Raw genomic sequence first — 19,442 nt, 5'->3', positions numbered from 1 at the left:
ATCCACGTTTCATCTAACTCTCACCTGTGGCTCCAAGAAGCCATAGCATGTACAGCAGCCACACCCCAGTAAACCATCTCAGGCTAAAACCTGGTTGAGTGTAACTAAGAGCCTTCAGGCCTGTCGGTGAGTTGGGAGACATCTACCCCAAATATATGAAGACTTTTCCCAGTGGAATGGGTGGATGAAAATAATTTGTTCCAACAGCCATGAAGGTGACTGAAGCAGGTGCCATGGAGTGCTTAGAGCTTAGTCATGCATCAAAGACACCAAGCTCATCTACTGCATCCCAGGCCATTGCTAATTGTCTTGACTTTTGTCCTGCGACTGGACCTTGATGACTCTGGAAGAGAATGAGGGTGATGACTTTGTGCAACTCTGCCTCACTTAGACCCAGTTCATGCACAAGTCAAGACATGACTTCATGATGTCATTGATCCTTTTCAAAAATGAAGGACAAACAACAATAGAACTTCTGTTATATTCTTTACCCCAATTATGAGATCATTTTCCCATTTTTCTTCTCCTTCCCCTTATTCCATGTATTTCTCTTCCCCTCTCTATATCCTTTGCCTATCAGAATATATTATTCCAAGCTCTCTATTTCTTATAGTGGTAACTACTAAATCATGTCTGATGCCAACAATGGCTCCCAGTGCTTGATTTTTGTTGTTGTTGTAGTTGCTTTCATATTTCTTGTTTGACCTAGAAGCCATGTATTATGACTACAATATTCCCAAGAGTTTACATTTTGAGATTTATTTCAAGTGGTTACCAGTGAATTTTTTCCTATTTTTACTTTCCCTTCTGGTTCTAATAGTTATTGGCAGTTTTCTTTCATGATTTCTTGAAATATGTCCTGGCTTCCTGGCAGTCCAATGATTAAATTATCTCTAGTGGATCTTTTTTACAGATCAGTTGTCTTTGATATTAGATACTTCATATATTTACCTAGTTTCCTCCCCATCTCCCTCTTTCCACAGTCTTTTGACTTTGTTTTAGTATTTCATATTGTCTCATGGAGTCAAGAGCTTTTATTTGGTCCATTTTAATTCTTAGGGAGTTTGTTTCTTGGATAAAATTTTTACCAAGCTATTACATATAGCTTTCCATTTCTTTTCCCCCATAAAACTTTCATTCTTTTTTCAATTTCTTTCCTGTAGCATTCTCATTTGATTTTGAAAATTATTTTAACACCCTTTTTAAAAAAATAAACATTTTTATATAAAGTTTTGAGTTCCAAATTCTATCCTTCCTTCACTCCCTCCTGTCTCCTCTTCTTGAGGTGGTAAGCAATCAGATATAGGTTATATATGTGCAGTTATGTAAAACATTACCATATTAGACATTTTGTATAAGAAAATTTGAATAAAAGTTAAAAATAGCATGCTTCAGTCTAACACCTTTTTTTTTTTTTTTTGCAGGGCAATGGGGGTTAAGTGACTTGCCCAGGGTCACACAGCTAGTAAGTGTCAAGTGTCTGAGGCTGGATTTGAACTCAGGTCCTCCTAAATCCAGGGTTGGTGCTTTATCCACTGAGCCACCTAGCTGTCCCCTAACACCTTTTTAAAACGCTTATTTCATTTTTTCTAACAATTCAGGTTAAACTTGTAACAAAGCTATCTTTTTATTTGCAGATTTTGGGGGGGTCATTCTCTTCTTCTAGGTTTGTGCCTTGAAGATCCCTGTTATCATAATCACTTTTTTTCTTTTTTTTGGAGAGGCAATGAGGGTTAAGTGACTTGCCCAGGGTCACACAGCTAGTAAGTGTCAAGTGTCTGAGGCTGGATTTGAACTCAGGTCCTCCTGAATCCAGGGCCATGCTTTATCCACTGGGCCACCTAGCTGCCCCCATAATCACTCTTTAAAGAAGGATTTTTCCCCTCAACTCCCCACCAATTTGATAATTTCTTGTCAGTCTGCTTTCTGACTTCAGATTTTGTTAGGGCCAAGCCCTACACATTTCTGAAGGGAATATCTGGGCTAAGTTTTTGTCTTCCTGGGTCAATACTGCTTTCTTAAGAGTTTTAAGTGTTACATTCTTTTGGGACCTCAGGGACAGCTCAGCCTGGGGACCTACAAGCTCCCAGTGTTCCCAAAGTAGTCTAATCCAGCAGTATGATTACTGCTCTCATTGTTGGACCTCTGTAAGTTCCTGACCTGGAACTGAGGAACACTATTGTGGGCTTTTCTCTTATTAGATTTCCATTAGACTATTCATGGAATAAGTCACTATCAGCCAGTTCTGCTGATTTATAGTAGCTTTTGTTCATGATTAATCTCCTGGTTATTCTCTTTCAGGCTTCAGACGTGACTGGAACATGGAACTGAGATTTCTGTCTACTCCTGGGATCAGAATTATAGAATTGCTTCTTGTTTTTGAATTTCTTTTTTTCTCAGTACTCAACCTAAAGCCTAAAACCAATCCTGTTCTCTACATAATAGCCAAAATGGATAGTGATCAACCAAACTGCCAACTGCCACCCATTCCTTCATCTCACACAAAGCTGAGGCCCTTTATATAGATTTGGAATCTCTTCTTGCCCTAGGGCTCTGCATGATGTGCTGCTGGTAAGTACCCTGTTCTCAGTGTCTTCAGCCCTTTCTATTTGCCTCCCTATGCCAACCTGGGCTAGAAAAATTATGATTTTTAACTTTGATGTCCCAGTCAGGACTTAGTCTAGAGTATTTTCTAAGTCTTTGTGGAGTTGTTAGAGTTGACTATGTTTTTTTCTAGCTACTTCAATGTCTTGGCTTTGACCCCATTAACTACTGCTATATGGAGTCTGAGACTGGATTTGAACTCAGGTCCTCCTGAATCCAAGGCTGGTGCTCATGTTAAGACCAAAGTCATCTTTGTTTATAAATGTTTGTGGAGGGGGATTTGGGGGCCAATAGATATTTATTTTCCCTGAATACTAAATTTAAAACTAATTTCTCTTTTATTCTTTCCATTTTTTCTTATTATTTGTGACCTTGGCTCCAATTACCTAACAAACAGTTACTATTACAGAGACAGAATATTAGAACTATCATCTATTATAGAGTAAACTCATTACCTGTCACTTTTTCCCCAAAATGGACTTAGATACCCTTGGGAACACTTCTCTGTTATAGTTCTAATAATCTTACCAAATGTGGCTTCCTCTGTGGAAATTTCCCAAATATAGATGGAAAGGTAACATCTTTGCTTTTTTCAGATTTCACCTGACCTTAACTTACTGTGAGAAACAATACTGGAATTGTTAGGGTGACTGCCAGCATGACTGCTAATCGTACTAGTAGGATGATAACAATGTTATCCGGGTATTTATGAAGTAGACTTGACTGTACCTCACCTAAAAAGAAGAGAATGAGACAAATGTCTTTATACCTTTTCCTCAAAAACCAATGATTTAGAAGTAAATAGCACAGGGAATTGAACAATTTGAACTTAGAAGACAATTTTGAAACCTGTGGAGATTAATTGTCAATGAAATAGACTCCATTCTTTAACCAAATAAGATTTTAAAAGCTATTTGGAAATTTCTTTCATTTAAAATAATCACTAAAAGAAACCACATAGAGGTGGCAATATATAAACTGGGATTATAAACAAAAGTTTCATTGAAAAACAATAAGCTGAGGGCAGCTAGGTGGTGCAGTGAATAAAGCACCAGCCCTGGATTCAGGAGGACCTGAGTTCAAATCTGACCTCAGAAACTTGACACTAGCTGTGTGACCCTGGACAAGTCACTTCACCCCCACTGCCCTGAAAAAAAAAAAAAAGCAAAGCAAAGAAAAGAAAAACAATAAGCTGATATTTCCTCTTGTCCATGGGGTTTTCTTGGCAAAGAGTGGTCGCCATTTCCTTCTCCAGTGTATCCTTACTTTGCAGATGACAAAATGAGGCAAAGAGAGTGAAGTGACTTGCCCAGGATCACACAGCTAGTGTCTGAGGCCAGATTTGAATTCAGGAAGATGAGTCTTCGTCACTCCTGGTCTGGCATTCTATCCACTAGGCCACCTAACTGCTCAATGACTACCTCAGTTTTGGTCAATAGACTCCAAGATGGAGATGCAACTCCCTTGTATAAATCCTACAACAAAGAACAGAGCAGGGTAGTTAAGGAAATAATACAATTGCTACAGGTTTGGCAGTATCATGGGGGTGAGGATGACATGATTGGTTACATTACAAAGTGTGCAAACACACTTTGGAGATAAAACCACCCCCCTTTGTCTCAGAGGAATCATTTATTGATTTTTGGGACCCAGCTGCTTTCTGAGGCACCAGGGAGAGTAGAGTCCTGGAAATGAGATAAGGCCACTTTTAATTGGGCAAAGATGGGCCAAAATGGAACCAGATCAGCTTGTAGGCCCTCAAAGATAACAAACAGATGTCAGAGTTTCTTAGAAGATGAAGTTATGGGAGATAACACGTTTCCTTGACACAAAGTGATTTGTAGGTAGTGCTGAGGTTCCCCTAAAATCAAAATATTTTATGAGAATATTGAACCTCTAAACTTAGCTCAGAGTTTTTATTTAATTAAAAGTGGTTGTAGGAAAACAAACTTTGCATTTAACAAGAAAGGGATGCTGAACTTTTGAACTCATGAGCTTCTTCACTCAGAGACGGTAAAGGGATTAGATTGCTATATAAAATACAAAATACAGTTATAGAATAGGGTCAATTACAGAATTAAATCAAATACAAAATCAATGTTTGGTTTTCTCATTTTTGTTTTCTGTTCTCCGGCTGTTCAGCAGTCCCTAGAGAGTTTGAATCTGCCACTTAATATTTCTAATCTTACTTGTAGCCCATCTCAATTATTAAGGTAACAAAGGGAATTTGACAACCACCAGAAAAATAGCTGTCTTCTTTTCCATATTTCTATAAATTTACAGATTTGTTCCCTTCTGATTTTTTTCTGGAAGGAAAGATTCATCAGATAATACTGTTGCTAATTATGGTCACCAATGGGGATTGGATAAAGCTTATTTACTATGTTTACCAAAAATATTTTTTTTTGTCTCAGACTCTGTCTGCTAGTGACATAAGCAGTTTTTTATGCTTGCAATCCAAGTTCTTATCCTTCAATGTTCCTTGTTAACAAATTTCTTCTGTGAAAGGAATTGAGTTTACAGTAAAGCCTTAGTGATATCAACTTGTGTCCAGAATTCATGATCACTTACGAATACCTGAGTGCTTTGCTTTTATAATAGAGAGAGAAGAAAAATATATTAAGGAAACTAATCATGTGAACAAGAAGAAATATTTAAATGACTTTATAAACTCTCATACCAAAATTTACAAGCAACTTTGAAGGAATGCCACCATAAAATGTGTTAATTACCAATGAATCTTGTGTATTCTATGTGCTTAAAAGCAATATGCTTAAATATGCTTAAAAGCATTTTTCTTAAAACATTCTAAAATTCGGACTGTTTGTCCATACAAGTCTGCTTCCTGTCCATTTTATTCTATAATACTTAGATATATTCAAGTTTTACTGAAAAATTACAATCTATTTGACTAATTTTAAAAAGGAAGTCTTCAACATTAAATAAACCAAAGGGGAGAAGGCACTAATGATTGCCTGAATGGTTAAAGTAGTGAGAAAAGAAGACAAGAGGTTAACATTCAAACCATTGTGATATGTTAGTTTCTAGTGAACAATTAGAAATTTTATTTCATTTAAATAATAGTAACTGAAGTATTATCACTATTTTGTCCAGCTTTCAAGATGTACCTCAGCATTGCTTTTCTATTAAGGTAGTTTGTTCTAATTTGCAAGTATCAATTAGGGGTGTCTTCCTTTATATTTTTCAATTTATTAGCAAAATTTCTCAGTAAAGATGTCTATTAAAAATCCAATTTGTCTCTGTGGAAACTCTTAAGAAAAATAGTAGAGCATATAAGTATTTATTTAACTTAATGCATATATAAAAATTGTTACCTCTTTTCTTTAAGAAGAAAAATCATAATCATGTAACATTTAATTGATTTCTTTGACTTAAATGGTATAGATTCTTTTGTTTACTGTTTTTTACTGAATTAAATACATAGAAATTTATATAATTTAAATAAAAGTAAATGTATTTATTTAAATACATGGGTAATACACATATCTAGATGTTGAAAAAAGTGACTTGCTTACCATAGAATGTCAGGTAGCCAAAAAATGCAGTTATGAGATACATAATACATATGAATAAAATGGAGGTATAAGTAACAATCTTCATTCTTTTCAGTGAACGACTGTCAAAAAATTTTTTTTGAAACATTAAAAAGTATGTGCATGGTATTTGTTCAATTATATTAACATTGTAAAATATATACTTTCATTCAAGAAACAGCAATTAAGTGTTTACTATGTTCTTCCATAGACAGAGTAAAGATACACAGATGGAGTCACCTAGTTAATTAAGGTAAATGCAAAAACTAATATCTGACTTGCCAGAGTGTATCTATATTGATTAGATATTTTTAAATGTCCAATGTGGTTATTGTGAGAGAAAGAACCCATGATACCAGTAGTCTCCTGTGTGGACTTTCACTTTTTTTAAGGGCCTTATTTGGGGATCTGAAAGTACTATTTTAATATGTATATTTAATAGTAGTTTTTTCCATTATCACATAGGTATAAAAAAATTGACATGACACATTTAAAATGTTCTTCTTTAATTCCCAGAAGAGATCATTGAGAGTTGGACCTCAGGTATTCCATCTGTAAGATGCTCTTTTTTTTTTTTTTGAGTATTCTTGTAAAGAGATATTCCTGGTATTTCAGATAGTATTCAAAACAATGGCTAGAAAGATTTAAAGTTTCCCTAATGATTCAGAGCAGTTTGCAAAGATGACTTTGCTATTGGGGTGTGCCCTAAAATTTACTAGACTTCCCAAATAAATATTTCTGTCTTTTGAGAGAATATCAAACTTGGCAAAATAGTAAGCCATAAACATTTGGAGAACAATTGCAAAGGATGTGCCAAAATCAAAGTTCACACTTAAAGACAGAAGAAATTGAAATTTTTAGTTCGATTATCTTTTTAAAATTCAAAGACATGTTTGAATTTAAGTCACAGAAAAAAGTAGGGTTTCCCATATATATTTCAAAAGTTAGAAGAAAAATTTCATTGAGGGCACCAGAGTAAATTCACTGCCAAATTTATTGCAACTTTTTTCACTTTCTTAAGAACCTATAGTGAAGAAAAAAGATTTATATGTAATGATGCTCCCACAACACTACAATACCTAGGTACTCCTACATATCAAGCTAGAAAAAGAACACATGAGAACAATGTACAAAAAAAGACTTCATTCTCAAATGGAAAGGCAACTGTTTGTAGTAGCATGAGAGTACCTGTTATACAGTTCATGGTTGATGATATTATTTTTTCTATTGCTATGCCTTATGCCTATTGTTTGGTTGGTAAAGTAATGGCAAATAGTTCTAATTATATTAGCATATTTATACACTAAGTTTAATAAATACCTCTGCAGATCTATGAAAAAAATATGAGTAACTTCTAGAATCACAGTCCCTTAGGCTTGGAAGGGAACTTAGGGGTTATTTAATCTATCTCTTACCTACTATATGAATGCTTAAAATAATATCCTTAATGATGACCACTCAGTGTCTGTTAGAATGCCTTGATGTCTAGCAAGGCAAGGAGCTTAATGCTTCAAAATCAACATAATTGAAACAAAAACCAGGGGCAGCTTGGTGGTGCAGTGGATAAAGCACTGGTCCTGAATTCAGGAGGACCTGAGTTCAAATCCAGCTTTAGACACTTGACACTTACTAGCTGTGTGACCCTAGGCAAGTCACTTAACCCCCATTGACCCGCAAAAAAAAAAGAAACAAAAACAAAAAAACCTACAACCTACACACTTCAAGTTTTTTCCTATAGCCTCAACTCATGGATCTTAGAAATTTTTTATTATTCTTGTTTTTGCATTTCACTGAAACAGTAGTAAGAGGAGGTAGCACTGCAAAGAAGTTTTATTTTATAGGCAAACTACTTAGCTATAAAAATTAAATTACATGTCTTACTCTTTAAGATCACTGTAAACTGGCAGGACTGCTTGATGACAGACATATGCAAATGCAATAGTGGGTAAACCATAAACAGTCTGAGAGAAAAGAAGTTCATGTATTAGGAAAATTCATTTTTTCCAGGCAAATTATTTAACTTTGATTTTCTGTAGCTGTCATTTTTATCTCTTAACCTTTCAAAGCCTCTTAAATTACTAAGAGGAAGTATTTGATCTATTTAACAGCATATCTCTTCCAAGAAAGTTAATTGGGGCAGCTAGGTGATGCAGTGGATAAAGCACCAGCCCTGGATTCAGGAGTACCTGAGTTCAAATCCGGCCTCAGACACTTGACACTTATTAGCCGTGTGACCCTGGGCAAGTCACTTAACCCCCATTGCTCCCCAAAAACAAACATACACACACACACACACACACACACACAAGAAAGTTAATCTATCATGATGTATTTTTCATTAAGACTTTGACGTTAAAACAGTGCAAGGTAATTGCTGTGTATATGTATATGTGTATAAATATATACATAGATTGTACCTTGTAATATTTAAACACTAAAGTCTATATGAAAAAAAAATTTATTGTTGTTTGTCCTTTGTTCTCGAAGAGGACCATGACATTAGGGTGATGTAATGACTTGCACTGAATTGGATTTAAGTGAGGGAGGACTGTGCAAGGTCACCAACCTTACTCTCTCCTCCAGAGTCATCTGGGTCCAGTGGCAAGATATACATCAAGATGACTGGAGATGGCCTTAGATGTTTAAGGCAATTGGGGTTAAGTGACTTGCCCAGGGTCACACAGCTAGTAAGTTGAGATTTGAACTCAGGTATTCTTGACTCCAGAGCCAGTGGTCTATCCACTGTGCCACTTAGCTGCCCCAGGTCTATTTTGATATGAAGTAAAACCATGGTAACAATCACATACAATTTCTCAGGATCTTGGTCTTCTGAATCAATTGTTCAAATTGTTCTAAGTTGTTCAAATAAAACACATAAAAAAGTATTTACTAACTAAAGGAAATTTTTAGAATAAAACATTTCAAGATATGGCATTTTTTCATTCCTTTTATGTATTCTAATTCCTTTCCTATTCTTATCTTTTTTCAATTTTTGGCTATATCTCTCATTTCACAGAATAAAAATTCAAGATTTCTCAATCTACCTTACTACAAAAAAAAGGACATTGAGAATTTAACAAGATATTTCTAAGAATTTGGAACCCACTTTTTGGTTACATAAGAGAAAAATTAAAGTTGTACCTATGCACCACTAAAACAATAGGTAGATTTGGTTAATTCATGGAAGCAACAAATCAGTTCAATGAAAAAATTAATCAAATTGGGTTTCATACTGAATTGTTGATTGGTTGATGAAATTAAGACACCCCAAATAGTCATAATTTGAATGAGAAATAGAACCCAAATCATGGGTAATTTAAAACAAGATTGTAGAGGCACTACCTCTTAGGGCTTAGAAAAAAAACAAACATAAGAAACAAAAAATGTGAAGAATTCATAAAAATATGTGAAGACTTACATGAACTGATGCCAAAGGACCAATAAAGCTGTCTACACAATGGTTACAACAATGTAAATGAAAAAAACATAAATGGAAGGAAGGATGGAAAAGGAGAGGACAGAAGAAAGAAAGCAAACATTGTATAATTAATTATAATGGCTGTGGAACGTTGCATCTTGCTGGTGGACTCAGTTGATATGTTGATTGCATTTCCTGAACTGCCTTTCTTTTTTATTCTTTCAAGGGATGGCTAAATCTGGATTAAGAAAAACTGGGAAAGGGAACAGGGAGAAATATATTTGGAAACAAAAGATAATTAAAAAATAAAACAATGGCACAGCACAGAAGCTGTCATTATTCTCATGGGATTTATCTTCAAAATAGCTCAGCATCCTTACCACACAACACCAAAAGGCGTCACCTGTCTGTGTTAGCTCTAATGATTTCATTGAACACCACACCTACTCATTCAATTCTTCACTCCTGATATAATTGAGTTTGAAGTTTTTAGGTTGAAAATCCTTTTATAATAATCACTCTTAGTTACATGGTACTCAGAGTTTGCATAACATTTTCCTTACTACAGCTCTGTGAGGTTGGTAATTCAAAAATTGTTATCCCCATTTTAGATACAATGAAACAGCTTCAGAGAGATCAAGCAACTTGTCCATCCACCAATGTCACCATTTAGATTTAAGAATAAATCTTTTGACACAAGGACAATTATGCTCACCACCACAGACTGAATCTTTCCACTGACCTTTTCCACCAACCTAAGACCTTGGCAGAAAGAGAGGAAAAGGGAACTGCCCACACCTCCAAACAATTTTGCAAGGAATTGATTAACAATGTCACTACCAACAAAGTAAATTTTGTATTAAAAAAACATACCTTAAAGTTGAATACAAAGTATTTTGGTGTACACATTTCCTGAATTGTTCGATTAGAAGGTTCTGTTTTATCTGCTTCTAGAATAGGGCAACTAAGTTCAAATTTCTCATAGATGATCTTTACATAAAACAAGAAATGTGATAGATTATATTTTGTAAAGTAAGAATAGTTGTTAAATGGAACTGTCACAGAAACTTCAACGTTTTTGGCCAAAACTTACCACTACAAGAAAGAAAAGCATGCAAGACAAGGAAAGTCCGCTGGTATATCCAAGGATCCCTAAATGAAATAATAATTTTAAAATCACTAATTATTATGTCACTTCTCACCTTTCTTCATATACCTTTTAGCTCAGAATTCCAAAACATAGATGAAGTTCCAACATTATGTCTGCTAAATAATCATAGGAACTATAAAATATATTATTTCATAGTACTACCTTATTTAGCAGAAATTAAGATACTAATCTCAAACATTGAAATGTGGGTTTATAACCAATCCATTTCTTCCTCTGCACTGAGGAATGTGGATTTCCAAACCTATAAGAGAAAGAAAATCCTAAAAAGTGGTCCAGAAAATAAATGAATGAATGAATGAATAAATTTTAACATTGGTCCAGAAATCTCAGTTGCTTGTCTTGTAGTTGAAGTTTTATGTTCAGATCAACCTATCCAAGAAACCTTTATTAAATACTTATTTGCTAATCTGAGTTACATGCAAAGAGAAATAGCAAATTGTTAGGGACCAACCTGATCCCCAGTAGACTGCCTAGGTATTTCTAGACTTATTTTTTCTTTTAGCTGCAGATTCAGTTATCAGCATTATTCAGCATTATCAGTTATCATTTGGAAGTCCTTCCACTTGCTCAAACTTCAGGGAGAAAAATTCCTCTGCTGGTCCTCTGGACCCAATGTGCATAAAAAAGAAGCCTGAGGATTGGAGACCTGGGCAGCATTAATTTTTATCTTCTTGAAGATCATTTGACATAATAGATATGGGAAATATTACTCGGTAAAAAAGTCATAAAAATTTTCAGCAACTCTGGACAGATCTCAAAAAAATTAAATGATGGCCTATTAACAGGATGGTTTCTCAACTCTTCCTAAATCAGTGTGGATTCATTTCTTGCTTAGAAATGAGTTCCCTGAACATTGGATGTAGCTATGTTTAAATATAAATAAAAACATATTCCAAGACCAAATTACACTAGGAACTGTCCTTATGAAAAATAATAAAATTTATAAGGCATTAACTAATTTCTTTTCAAATGGAAAGATGAAAACTGTTTACTAGTACCAAAAAATGAAGTATTTAATATAAATGAAGAAATAAAGGAAATAATTACAACCAAGTTTTTTCAGCTATATGCCAATAAATCCAATAACTTGAATGAAATGTAAGAGTATAGAAAAATATCAAGCGTCCAGACTAACAGGACAGAAAATAAAGGATTTCAATAATTCAATTTCAGAAAAAGAAATTGAAAAAGTAAATGAATACCCAAAGGAAAAAACCCCAGGACTAGATATATTTGCAAACAAATTTTATCAAACATTCAAAGAACAATTAATTCCAATATTGTGTAATCTGTTTTTTAAAAGAGGCAGGAAAATAAGGTGTCAAACAATATAATGGGATAATTATCTTTTAAAAGTAAAATTAAGGTGTGAAAAAGAATTCATGGGAAAAAAAGAGAAGACAGGTAGAATGGGGTAAATTATCTGACATAAAAGAGGACTAAAAGATTTTACATTGGATGGGGAAGATGGGGGGGATTGGTAGGGGCAGAAAGAGCTTGTAAACCTTATTCTCATTGGAATTGGTGCAAAGTAAGAATAACACAAACACTCAGTTGTGTATAGAAATCTATCTTACAATACAGTAAAGTACGAAGGGAAGAGGAGAAGGTGGAGAGACTGATAGAAGGGAGGGAAGATTGAGGAAGGTAAAAATTAGAAGCAAGACACATTTGAGAATGGACAGGGTGAGAGTAGGATAAAGGGGGAAAACAGGATGAAGGGAAATACATAGTAATCACTACTGTGAAAAACATTTTTACAGCAAGTTTTTCTGATAAAACAGCATTTCTCAAGTATATAGAAAACTGAGTGAAATTTATAGAAATGAAAGCCATTTCTCAGTTGATAAATGGTCAAAGATATGAACAGTTTTCAGAAGAGGAAATCATAGCTATCTAGAGTCATATAAAAAAAAATCCTCTAAATCACTATTGATTAGAAAAAAGCAATTCTAAACAATTCTGAGTTACCACCACACACTTATCAGATTGGCTAATATGACAGAAAAGGAAAATGATAAATATTGAAGAGGATGTGGGGAAATTAAAACACTAATACACTGTTGGTTGTGAAAATTGGAGTGACGCCCCCTGCTGGAGAGGTACTGTAGGAAAGCTCTGCCATGAGGAGAAGGCATCTGAGGGCAAGCCATGTGGCTTGGAAGGTCAGTTCCTTGGCATCAGGAAGTGATGTTTGCTTGTGGGTACTGTCGATCAAAGCTACCAGCCAATTAGCTTAGAGCTGTGTGTGGGTGGACGGGATGTTTTCCGGTTTTCACAGGAGGCTTGTGGGATGAAGAAGGTTGGCTCTCTCTCTCTCTCTCTCTCTCTCTCTCTCTCTCTCTCTCTCTCTCTCTCTTTCACCAGGACCTCGTGGGGAGTGGGGCTGGAGATGCTGGCTCCCTGAGATAAATGAATCTAGGCCTCTTTCTCTCTCTTCACCAAATTCTTATGCTCCTTAATAAATGCTTAAAAGTCTAAACTTTTGCTAAAGCTTCTTATTCATTGACAACCACTCATTAGATTTTTAGACAGTCTAGCTAGAATCTTAGCCACCTTACAGACAGCAAGTATTCAGATGATGACCATGAATTATTCATGGTGAAGATGTATACTGATGCAACCATTCTGGAGAGCAATTTGGAACTATGCCCCAAAGTCTATAAAACCATGTATAAGCTTTGACCCAGCAATACCATTACCAGGTCTATATCCCAAAGAGATTAAAAAATATGTACAAAAATATTTATATCAGCTTTTTTAGTAGTGGTAAAGAACTGAAAATTAAGTGGAGGTCCATTAATTGAGGAATGGCTGAGCCAGTTGTTTTATATGATTGTGATAAAATACTATTATGCTATAAGAAAAGGTAAACAGGATGCTCTCAGAAAAACCTGGAAAGACTTACATGAATTGATGTAAAGTGAAATGAGCAGAACCAGGAGTACATTGTACACAGTAATAGCAATATTGCATGATGATCTATAGTGAATAACAGCTATTTTCAGCAATACAACGATCTAAGAAAATTCTTCAGGATTTATGATGAAAGGTGTTGTCCATCTCTTTAATCTGCCTGAATGCAGATTAAAGATACTTTTTCTTTACTTTCTTTATTTTGAGGTTTTAAAATTTTTTTCTGTGTTTTCTTTCACAGCATTACTTACAGGGAAATGTGTTTTTCATGACAACACATATGTAACCTGCATCAAATGGGAGCAATTTCAAAGTTAATAAATGATCAAGGATTTGAATAAGCAGTTTTCTAAGGAAGAAATCCAATCTACCAAGAGCCATATACAAAAATGCTCTAAACCACTAATAATTAGAGAAATGTAAATTAAATCAACTCTAAGTTTTCACCTCACACATATGGAAACTGACAACATTGACAAAAAGGGGCACATTTCAAATGCTGGAGGGCCTGTGGACAAAAAAGCATATTAATGCACTACTGGTAGACTTGTGAATTGGCTAAGTTATTCTGGGAAGTAATTTGGAGCTACAATCAAAAAGTTATTAAACTGTATTAGTATATAGTTTAGTATAGTAGTAGTCTACTATGTCAATACACCAGAGATCAAAGAAGGAAGGAAACATGTACAATAATATAGCAAATAAAGAACTAAAAACTTAGGCAATAACCATCAATTGATGAATGTATGAAAAATCTATCATATATGAATATATGGAATAATGTTGTGTTATAAGAAATTATGAAAAGGACAGTTTCATAAAAATCTGAGAAGACTTGTGTGGAATGATACAGTGATATGAGTAGAACCAGGAAAACAATAAAAACAACATTGTAAAGACAACAAAGATTTAATAACTTTGATCCACAAAATGACCATCCACAATCCCAAATGAAGCATCCTACTTATTTCCTAAGGGTACAGATTAAGACATATATTTTTTTTAACATGACCAGTGTGAGAATTTGTTTTACTTAACAGTGCACATTTGTTAAAGAAGTTTTTTGTTTTTGTTTTTGCTTTTTTCCCACAATGGTGGGAGGGAGATAGAAGGCAAAGAAAGTATATTTTTGTTATTTGTTATTTTGTTACTCCCAGTCAAGGGAGCAGAGCATTCTAAGTTTGGATGAAAACTAGTTCAAGGGTACAGAGAACGGAGATGGAGTGACCTGTTAGAGGAACTACAAGTAGTAGTTCAATCCAATCCAATGTGGCTGGATCATAAGAGTGCATGAGGAAGATAGTAAGGTATAGGTAGACTGAAAAGGTAGGAAAAGTCCAGTTTAGGTAGAGCTTTTGGTGCCTAACAGGGGAGTTTATATTGGATCCTGAAGATAATAGGAACACACTCAAGAAAATTCCTTGAAGTGGGGCAAAGCAGTAATATGGTCCAGACCTACATTTTAGTAAAAACAAACAAATAAAAAACTTTGGCAGCTGACTGAAGGATGGACTGGAATGGGGAGAGACTTGGGGCAGGGAAACCTTTAGAAGCCTATTGCAGTTGTACCAGAGAGAAGTGATAAGTGTATTAGTTAGGGGCTTATTTGTTTCAATAGAAAAGAAGAGATGCATATGAAAGGTGTTGTGAAGGTAGAAATAACAAGATGTTTCTGTGAATTAGATATGTGGGGTGAGAGTGAGGAGTCAACAATGAACTGAGTTTGTGAGCCTAGGTGACTGGCAGGATGATGGTGCCCTCCAAAGTAAAAAGGAAAATTCGGAAGAGGGAAGAATATTGGGTGCAGAAAGATAATGAGTTGTTTTAGACATGTTCATTTTGAGATGCCCAAGAAGCAGCTGGAGAAGAATGACTATAGCCTAACGGGCTAGATATATAGATCTGGGAATTACCTCCACAGAGATGATAAATGAACCTGTGGGATCCAATAAGAACTTCAACTGAGACAGTATATATCACAACATGAAGGGGGGCCAGGAGAGAACCTTTGGGGAAACTCACTGTTAGTGGGTATGGCATGTCACAATCCTCAGTTGTGTTGGGTAGGCCCCCACGGTCTGAGGTCAGAATAGCCAGGCTACTTCCAGATCTTCATTTCTCCATAGTCAGGAGAAGTCCTGACTTGAGAAACACTCCTTGGGTTTTTGTCAGCACCCACTTGGATGTAAGTGCAGTCAGTTGGCCATCTTTCAGTACAGTCTAGCCCAACTCACCATCATAAGGGACAAGGAGAGAGCATTCCATGTGAAACACCCCCCTCTCCCCACTTGTGTGTATCCTTAAAAAATTGGACTTAAACAAAAAGAAACAAATGATCTCCTATTGTAACACGAAATTGCCATTATTTGCAGGAGAGAGAATTAAGGTAGACAGTCCTTCTGATCAGCCCCTACCACATCTTGGAGTGGGCTAGAAAGGAAGAAGTAACCTCCACCATCTCACAGTTGTTTGTTTATTTGTGTGAGGTGTGCCTTATGTGCATTTATGTGTCTGTCAAACATTGTAATTGTGTGTACAATCTATGGAAATTTTTGGTTGTAATTCATAAAGCTGAGACTGTGAACTACTCAAAGTTTGAATTTGGCATTGGAATGTAAATTCTCTGCTAGGCATTCACAGCCTTAGACAAACATTGTAAAAGCTGTTGTTTTTTTTTGTTTGTTTGTTTCGTTTTGTTTTAATTAATTAATGTTGGTGAGAGAGTAGTCATGAAAATCTAGAGAAGGGAGACTATCCAGAAGGAGGTGTTCAACAGTATCATGAATGATGAGGATAAAGTAAAGGCTATTAGATATGGCAATTAATGGTAACTCTGGAGAAGACATATTCAGTTATGAAGATCAGCAACCAGATTGTAGAGGGTATAGAATAGAAAGAGAGAGAGGAAAGGAATGGAAGCAGCTTTCTTAAGGAATTTAGCAATGAAGGGAGACAAATATAGAAGGATAGTTATTGTGAATGATCAGATCAAGTAAGGGTTTCTTAGGGATTAAGAAAATAAGGCATATTTGTAGGTAGCAGGGAAGGAGACAGTAGATGTGAATGCATTGAAGGTAAGGGAGAGAAGGAGTGATAGTGAGAATGATTTGCTAGAGAAGCCATGAAGGGATGAAGTGGCATTTCTTTGTCAAGTAGAGGGCCATTTCTTTATTTAAAAGGAGATAACAGAAGGGGAAGTCTTAGTAATGAAAAATGAAGAAGAATGGGCATAAAAAATATTCAGAGGGCACAAATTTTCAAGGTTGAACATGGCATACATGTATCCTTTTTATGCTACTAGAAATGAAAGTAACTTCATTTTTTTGCACTTTTTTTTTTTTTTGGTGAGGCAATGAGAGTTAACTGACTTGCTCAGGGTCACACAGCTAGTAAATGTCAAGTGTCTGAGGCCAGATTTGAACTCAGGTCTTCCTGAATCCAGAGCCAGTACTTTATCTACTACACCAACTAGCTGCCCCCTGTAACTGCATTTTTCTGAGCCTTTATTCCACATAGCCACAATTAGAAGTAAGGTAATGCAGATATTTCCTTACCTAAGGTCTTCATGAGACAGAGAGGAAAAACAATAATAATGGTAATTAATATAATAAGTACTCGACCATCCAAAAGCCATGTTCTGTAAGACATTTTAAATATAAAAACATTTTGTTAGAAACTAATTTTCACTCAAATAACAATTTATAGTATATTTCCTTTTCCTTTTCCATGATTTAAGACTTTTATATAATTTTACCTTCCTTTTATACTCTGTTTTCTTTCCCACTATTTTTCTTTCCAACTATTTGAAATATAATTGAATTTTGAATGATTGAATTTACTTCAAAATTGAATGTACACATCAAATTCAGTCAATTATTGAAAGAAAAATAGTTTTTCATTTTATTTTGTTTTGTAAAAACTAATGTCAGCAAGCAAAACTTCGTGAGAGGTAAGTATTTATTTCCCATGACTTCTCTATATTTAGCATGTTACTATAAGAATGAGTAGTTTAGGATTGTAGGCTACTATGATTTTCCCTTGAAGGAAAATAGGAAAAAATATCAGTGGAAGGGAATTGCAAATGGAACTGTGAAATGGAATCAAAGTATGACTTGTAGGTCAGATGTGTCCAAGACTATTTGAATCTTTTTTTTTTTAAGTGAGGCAATTGGGGTTAAGTGACTTGCCCAGGGTCACACAGCTATTAAGTGTCAAGTGTCTACGGCCAGATTTGAACTCAGGTCCTCCTGAATCCAGGGCTGGTGCTCTATCCACTGCACCACTTAGCTGCCCTAAGACTATTTGAATCTTTTATGGGAAGGTCCAGATCATATAAAACACTTACCCCTAGCATGCAATATCCTTTCTTCGACGATGTGGTTATGCCTGCTATTTTTTCAAGTTACAAGTCTGTTGAAAATACTACAGTAAATTCTATTTCATGTAAACTAGATACAGGCTTCAGTTTAGGGTCCTAGAAAATTCCAACAGCATGCCTGTTCGACAGCATGTTAGATGAGTTTCCCTCTACCAAAATCTTTCAGTTTTCTACCTATGTATCTCTTTTTTGCCTTTATTTTTCTTACCTGGAATCAGTCTACTAAAAGTTCAGTCAACTAGAATTTTATTAAGATTAAAACTCTGATTAGTCCACACATAAATTTAAAGTTAGAATAGGTGAAAAAAATAGTCTTTTAACTTACGAATAGTCTTCACTCTTTCCTATAAGAACTTTAATGACACAGGGAAGTTCATCCTTTATTATAAAAAGGTAACTCAGTATGCCTAAGGAGGAAAATACAATTTTTAGAAAGGAAGTTCATGTCGCAAACCACACAAAACCATACAAAACCTTGTTCTCAGGTTGATGCAATAAGATATGAAAACAGTTTTTGATATCCTGGCCATTTAATTGGATATTTAAAAAAAAAAGATTAGACTAGTCTTTTTAGCTATAAGAACAGGTAATATTTATGGTTTTATCACATTAAATTGATGAGGTCACCCAAATGCAACTACTAAAAGAAAACATTTTTAGTCCCTCCATTTTAAACTGTGTACAGGGAGACAAGGGGAGAAGATTGTGTTGCATTTACCTCCCAGAGTCTGGAGAAAGGTAGTTCCAAATACAGTATACTTCCCTTTGTTGCCATAGATTTTTTTACCTATCTTTTCATAATTCAGACATCCTATATGGATTTAAGGAAACATAAAAAATGTCAGAAGGCATAAAATCAAAACAACCAAGATCCAGTGATCATTCTTAATTCCTGTTACTCCTATGATGCCAAAATCAGACAGTGTTCTGGGCTGTTATAAGATTTCAAATCATCCTCATTAAAATTGGTTGTGTCAATATTGATCACCATTTCTCTTTTTTGATTTGATGTTTAAAGCATACAAAGTGACCTAATTGGTCATATGGTTTATTTTTAATTGTTTCAAATAAGCAGAGTTCTTTCTTAGACATTCTTACTGTTTAAATCTTATTCCTAGGCCTAGGCTACCTAGTAAAAATGAAATAGAGGACTGATGCAATTATACTGATGTCCATCTTTTCCACTGCCACCACCACCACCATACACACACACACACACAAAGAAAAAGAAAAAGCATGTTTTTTTTTTAATAACTCAAATAATCAAGCTTAGACTTTGTTTTTTGCCTTGGCCTAAGTAATTGAAGTTGTATGGAATTGGGCTTTATATGTCTTTTTCCTATTACTTTTGGGCTGATGTATTTTTCTTAATTTCATTCTTTCAAGGACCATGCTTTATAA

The 19,442-nt window shown here is 35.0% G+C and overlaps 1 protein-coding gene across 1 annotated transcript in view; it reads right to left on the bottom strand.

The window, feature by feature from the left end:
• Nucleotides 1–19,442, bottom strand: part of SLC38A1 (solute carrier family 38 member 1) — a 96,921-nt gene that overhangs the window by 19,863 nt on the left and 57,616 nt on the right. Inside the window, exons 5-12 of the mRNA XM_043967626.1 lie at nt 18,760–18,852; nt 18,367–18,448; nt 17,218–17,300; nt 10,670–10,728; nt 10,450–10,566; nt 8,040–8,119; nt 6,141–6,241; nt 3,223–3,338 (exon numbers count right to left, since the gene is read on the bottom strand). Coding sequence (XP_043823561.1) covers nt 3,223–3,338; nt 6,141–6,241; nt 8,040–8,119; nt 10,450–10,566; nt 10,670–10,728; nt 17,218–17,300; nt 18,367–18,448; nt 18,760–18,852 — 731 coding nt within the window. The remainder of the gene's footprint in view (nt 1–3,222; nt 3,339–6,140; nt 6,242–8,039; nt 8,120–10,449; nt 10,567–10,669; nt 10,729–17,217; nt 17,301–18,366; nt 18,449–18,759; nt 18,853–19,442) is intronic.

This window comes from Dromiciops gliroides, chromosome 5 (assembly GCF_019393635.1).
Source record: "Dromiciops gliroides isolate mDroGli1 chromosome 5, mDroGli1.pri, whole genome shotgun sequence".
NCBI lineage: Eukaryota > Metazoa > Chordata > Mammalia > Microbiotheria > Microbiotheriidae > Dromiciops > Dromiciops gliroides.
Note: the sequence above shows the minus strand (reverse complement) of the source record. Positions and strands in the feature narration are given on the sequence as shown.